Source organism: Gambusia affinis, linkage group LG18, assembly GCF_019740435.1.
Source record: "Gambusia affinis linkage group LG18, SWU_Gaff_1.0, whole genome shotgun sequence".
Classification (NCBI taxonomy): Eukaryota; Metazoa; Chordata; class Actinopteri; order Cyprinodontiformes; family Poeciliidae; genus Gambusia; species Gambusia affinis.
The window spans coordinates 25,852,089-25,858,088 of record NC_057885.1 but is presented as its reverse complement, the minus strand read 5'-3'; the positions used below and the strand labels follow the sequence as shown (position 1 = coordinate 25,858,088).

The window sequence follows — 6,000 nt, the reverse complement described above, 5'->3', positions numbered from 1 at the left end:
AGCACCAAATTCCTGGGGGTGCACATCACCAGTGACCTCACCTGGACTGTGAACACCACGACTCTGGTCAAGAGGGCACAGAAACGTTTGTATTTCCTGCGGAGGATGAGGAGAGCTCACCTGCCCCCGCCCATCCTCAAGACGTTCTACAGAAGCACCATAGAGAGCATTCTGACCAGCTGCCTCTCTGTGTGGTGTGGAGGCTGCAGCGCCTCCCACTGGAAGAACGTGAGGAGAGTGGTGCGGACGGCAGAGAGGATCATCGGGGCTCCCCTTCTCTCCATTCAGGACATTTCATCCCAGCTCTGTGTGTCCCGAGGCAGAAACATCGTCACTGACCCTTCACACCCCCACCATGGACTGTTCCCCCTGCTGCCCTCTGGAAAGAGGTTCTGCAGCATCCGGTGCAGGTCCACCAGGTTCTGGAACAGCTTCAGGTCCACCAGGTTCTGAAACAGCTTCAGGTCCACCAGGTTCTGGAACAGCTTCAGGTCCACCAGGTTCTGGAACAGCTTCAGGTCCACCAGGTTCTGGAACAGCTTCAGGTCCACCAGGTTCTGGAACAGCTTTTTCCCACTTGCCATCAGACTGCTGAACTCTTAACTGTCTGCACTCGAAAACTGGTCTCCACTTCATGTACAGAGCTAAATAACTTCTATTTTACTGTTATTCCTGCACTTTATATTTATATTTATATTTTATATTGTATTTTATTTTATTCTGGAGTAACCTCATTGGAACCTCAATACATTGTTCTGAGCCGTATGCAACGAAATGTCGTTATGTATACACCCTGTGCATACAAAATTACAATAAAAGTCAGTCTAAGTCTAAAACGGGTGGGGAATAACTCCCCCTGCTGGTCAGGAGGAGGAACTGCTGCTGCTCACAGGGCAGAGATCTGGACCAGAACCATCCAGGACAGATTATGATAATCCTAAATTCTACCAGATAATCTGAACCTGAACAGATTATTGGGTCATAAAGATCAACTGGACAGAACCAGAACCAGAACCGGGTCTCAGTCTGATGGTCAGTTTGTCTCTGATTAATGATCTATAGACTTTGATAATAGATCCGTTAATATGGAATCATGAGGAATCAGGTTCTGATCTACCTGATCTAGATCTATGATTTTATCAGGGATCAATATCTGATCAATAATCAATATCAGTTGTTTCCTTTTCTCTAGAACAGGCTACATTAACCTGGTGACCTTATGACCTTTGACCCCTCCATGATTCACCTGACAGTTCACCAGGTGAATCATAGAGGTTGACCTTTGACCTCCTGGTCAGGATGACCTGGGTTCACTGTTCTGTTCTCCTCCCTGCAGTGCATCATGGGAACTCTGACGGCTCACCTGACTCAGGTAACTCCCTGCAGAACGCAGCCCCGCCCCCTCTGTCCTGTAACCATGGTAACATCTCTCTCTCTCTAGTCTGATGAAGAGGAAGCTGCAGCCCAGAGGGAGGAGTTTAGTCTGGAGGAGGCGTGGCCTGTCCGTGACGTCACAGGGTGGCTGCTGAGGCATCTCCATGGTAACAGGAGAGGCTGTGTGTTGCTAGGTGTGTGTGGGGGCGTGGCCTTTACTGCAGGTAAGAGCAGACAGATCACCTGGTCAGATGAACTGCTGGTCATGTGACTGACATGTTGTCCTCTTCCAGCGTTCCTATTGGCCCTCGCTGTAGTCAGGGGGCGGGGCCTCTGCTCACAGGAGGCGTGGCTAGAGCAGCCTGAGGGCGGGGCTAATATACCTGCAGACGGAGGGGCGGAGCTTTACCTGGGGGAGCTGAGGGAGATGATGAGGAGGCTGCTGCAGGATGAAGATCTGCTCAGCACCGTCAGGTAGACACAGTTACCATGGTAACAACAGGCTGGTTTCCTGCCCTCTGATTGGCTGTCTCTGGTCCAGCCGGGTCAGCAGAGCGGATCATCCTCCTGGTTCCTCAGAGGGAACGGTTCTGGCCTCAGAGGTTCTGGGTCGGTTCAGGAAGCTGCAGATGGACCAAACATGGACCGAGTCGCTGTTCGCCACACTGCAGGTACCGGACAGGTGAGACAGAGAGGGGGCGGGGTCTGTGTGCCCAGCAGAACCGGTCCGATCCAGTTCCTCTACCAGGTGTATCTCATCATGTTACTTTATGATTCACTGGATCAGAACCGACTGACTTTGACTAGACAGAACATTTTCCTGTTCAGAGACAGAAACAATCAGAACCAACAGGATGAGTTTCACTTCAGGTTCCCTGAAGCCTCAGAGGCTGAAGTTGGACCCAAAAGGACAGAATGAAGCTTTTACACTTCTCAACCCAGAACCAGAACCACAGAACCGGTCCACTCCAGCAGAAACTCAAACAGAATAAATCTAGAACCTCCTGGTTCCTCTTCATCTTTCCATGAAACAAAATAAATTTTTCTAAGTCAAAACAGAAAATATTCACCAGTTTAAAGATTTTACCACAACAGACTCCAGAACCGACCCTCTGGATTTGGTTTGGTTGCCATGGTGACAGGACATCCCTTCAGGTTCTAGATCAGGGGACCCAAACTTTTTCAGACCAAGATCTATTTTTTCTCTCACCAGTCGGCTGAGATCGACCTCATGACACAAAGACATTAAAAAATGTAAATTAAACTGTTGATTTACTTTATATCCAAACATTCATCAGTTATATTAGAAATAATAAAGTGATAGAAAACCTGATGCAGTTTCTTCCTCAGTGAGATTCTGACACTGGGAGGAGGTTACTGGTTTCTCAGTCACAAGCTGGTTGAAAACCTGAGGCCAGCAGGTGTCAGTCAGTTATGGTAGATCTGACCTTTGACCTCAATATGAGAAGCTACAGACTGATAGGAGGAACAAAAGAGCTCTGGAAAGGTAAAGAAGCCATTTGTTTGTTAAAATTTAATGAAATCTATTTGTTTAATGTGATGTTTGTTGTGAATGATGTAAACTCACAAAGGAACGAGGTAATTAGTCCAACATTTAGAAACTACAGCGGCTGTAATGAGCCACAGCAAAGGTAAACAAAGGTAAAATAACCCGAACAGGTGATCAACTCAAAACCACTCCTACCTTTTTACTCTCTCTCTTTGTAGTTTAAACACACCTGTTACCATGGCAACCGCCTGCCGCAAGACGAGCAAAGATTACGTTAAAAACAAAACATTCAGTCCGTTAAGATATCAAGTTTATTTCTGGATTATTAATCGTTGGTTCCCTGAACACAGTGATGGTTGATTCATTTAAACTCCTGCTCTGCTAGTCAGTCGGTCTTTGAGTTCTTTATTTTGTTAATGGAACTGAAACAGACTGAATTGTGCAATACCTTGTTGGAACAATAGTTATTGAGAATATTAATTTTAACACATTTTTTTATTATTATTATTCTTTAATGAAGCTACAAATGTTTAGGCTCTTAGTGAATATTTAGATAAACCTGTCAGAAGAGGACGTTTTGTCCTGGTGGGTTCAGTTTGTCACCTAATGCTGAGATCAACTCAAAACCTTCCAGCGATCAACGTATTGATCATCACTGTTCTAGATGGACCCACTAACTGATCAGGCCGGTCCGGATCACTGAGGTTCTCCTGATGGTTGAAGGTTCTATAATGTTCTCAGTGGCATTTATAAAAACATTCCAGGACTTTCCCAGGACTCTCCATGACCTCCAGTATAATTTTCCAGGACTTGGTCCAACAGGTTGATAAATAAAGTTTATGAATGAAAGACCAACCCACCAAGTGGATCTGTAGAGAAAATGTCTGAGGGTTCTGGTCGGGTTATTGACCCAAAGCAGAGAGGAAGGAAACATGACAGAATGTGGAAATGAATCAAAAATAAACTTTAAATCCTGTTAGTTTATAAATCACTGAACGGATCAGAACCACCATATATTAAAGATCTGCTGTCGTCATAGCAACCTTCCAGAACCCTCAGGTTCTGGTTCCGCTCTGCATCAGAACCAGAACCAAACGAGGAGAAGCAGCTTTCAGCTTCTATGCACCACAAATCTGGAACAAACTTCCAGAAAACTGTAAAACAGCTGAAACACTGAGACCCTTTAAATCTGGACTAAAACCAGATGTTAGAGATTTATTAGAAACATAATCAATAATCAATTTATTGATGGAACTTGACTTAATGTGATGTTTTATTGTTGATTCTGTTTTATGACTTTGTGTTTTTATGTTTTTATGATGTAAATCTCTTTAAATGTCTTGCTGCTGAAATGTGTTGTACAAATTAAATTTGATTGATTAATCAGGTGAGTTCCTTCACCTGACAGGAACTCAATGATTCATTGGATGAATCATGTGATGATGATGTCATAAACAAAATCATGTTAGCAGTGATGAAAACACCAGATTGTTCATGTATGTAGAACTAAAAGTTCAGAACAGACACAGTGAAACTCCTCCAGTCTGTAACTGGATCCCAGTTCATCCAGTTCATCCTTCATGCTCAGGTCAAAGTTCAGCTGCTTTGTGTTTTCAGCCTCATGATGTTGAACCTGGTTATCATGATCATGTTTTAGATTAAATCTAGTTAGATTATTAACAGGATTCAGAGCCGTGAGGCTCAGATGATAAACACAGAAAACATCTTTAGTTTCAGTAAACAGTGAATCTGAATGACAGACATGTTTAGATTTATATATCTATATATTTATTATAGTAGATTATAAAATGGTTAATCTGAGGAGGTTCTGTCTGGTCCGTCTCCATGGAGATGAAAGCCTTCAGCTGGTCTGAACCAGAACCAGAACCAGAACCAGAACCAGACGACTCAGGTTCTAATTTTACGTTGTCATTTCCACACTGTAAAAAAAGAAACTTGTAGGTTTTACAGTAAAATGTTGGCAGCTGGAGTTTCCATAATTACATATTTACAGATAAAACATTTTTTCTTTGCTCAGCTGTTGTTCAATTAAATCTGGTGATGGACTCAATGTTTACAATATTTACAATGTTTAGAATGTTTCACTGTAAAATAAATGAACAAAAATGAACAAGAAAATGACCTTTAAAATTCACTTTGTGAAACAAAAACATTTCTCCTGTAAAATTACCAAAATTAATCAAATACACTTTTATTCTATAAAATTTCCCAGAATTTATCATTTTTTGTGGTGCAGTTTATTAATAATAATAATCATAAATATTAATTTCAGAAGAAAAATTATTAGGAACTTTAATCAAACAGTTCACCTGATAAAATATTATCAGAATTTGATGGTTATTTCAGAATGAATTATTAATATCCTCATTTTATGAATAAGTTATTTTTAAGTTTAATATATCCAAAATGTTCAGTTATTTTTATCAGATATTAAACTTCCATCCATCCGTCCATCTTCTTCCTCTTATCCTGGTCGGGTTGTGGGGTCAGCAGCTTCAGAAGGGAGGCCCAGTCTTCCCTCTCCAGTCTCTTCTTCCAGCTCCTCCAGGAATCCCAAGGCGTTCCCAGGAATCTCAAGGCGTTCCCAGGCCAGCAGAGAGACATCGTCCCTCCAGAGTGTCCTGGGTTTCCCCTCCTCCTGGTGGGACATGAACTCCTCACCAGGGAGGCGTCCAGGAGGCATCCTGACCAGATGCTCCTCAACTGGCCCCTCTCGATGTGAAGGAGCAGCAGCTCTACTCTGAGTCCCTCCTGGATGACTGAGCTTCTCTCTCTAAGGGAGAGCCCAGCCACCCTACGGAGAAAACCCATTTCGGCCACTTGTATCCGCGATCTCGTTCTTTCGGTCATGACCCAAAGCTCATGACCATAGATGAGGGTGGGAACGTAGATCGACCGGTAAATCGAGAGCTTCGCTTTTTGGCTCAGCTCTCTCTTCACCACGATGGACCGGTACAGCGCCCGCTTGACAGCAGACGCTGCACCAATCTGCCTGTTGATCTCCCGCTCCCTTCTTCCCCCATTCGTGAACAAGATCCCAAGATACTTGAACTCCTCCACTTGGGGCAGGACACCCCCCCTGACCTGGAGAAGGC

General features: G+C 43.6%; 1 protein-coding gene across 1 annotated transcript in view; it reads left to right on the top strand.

The window, feature by feature from the left end:
- The first annotated feature begins 349 nt into the window (after positions 1–349).
- The window catches only part of LOC122820917, a 33,544-nt gene continuing 27,893 nt past the window's right edge, over positions 350–6,000 (top strand). Inside the window, exons 1-5 of the mRNA XM_044098619.1 lie at positions 350–500; positions 1,337–1,372; positions 1,442–1,598; positions 1,668–1,848; positions 1,916–2,045. Coding sequence (XP_043954554.1) covers positions 1,343–1,372; positions 1,442–1,598; positions 1,668–1,848; positions 1,916–2,045 — 498 coding nt within the window. The 5' untranslated portion in view covers positions 350–500; positions 1,337–1,342. The remainder of the gene's footprint in view (positions 501–1,336; positions 1,373–1,441; positions 1,599–1,667; positions 1,849–1,915; positions 2,046–6,000) is intronic.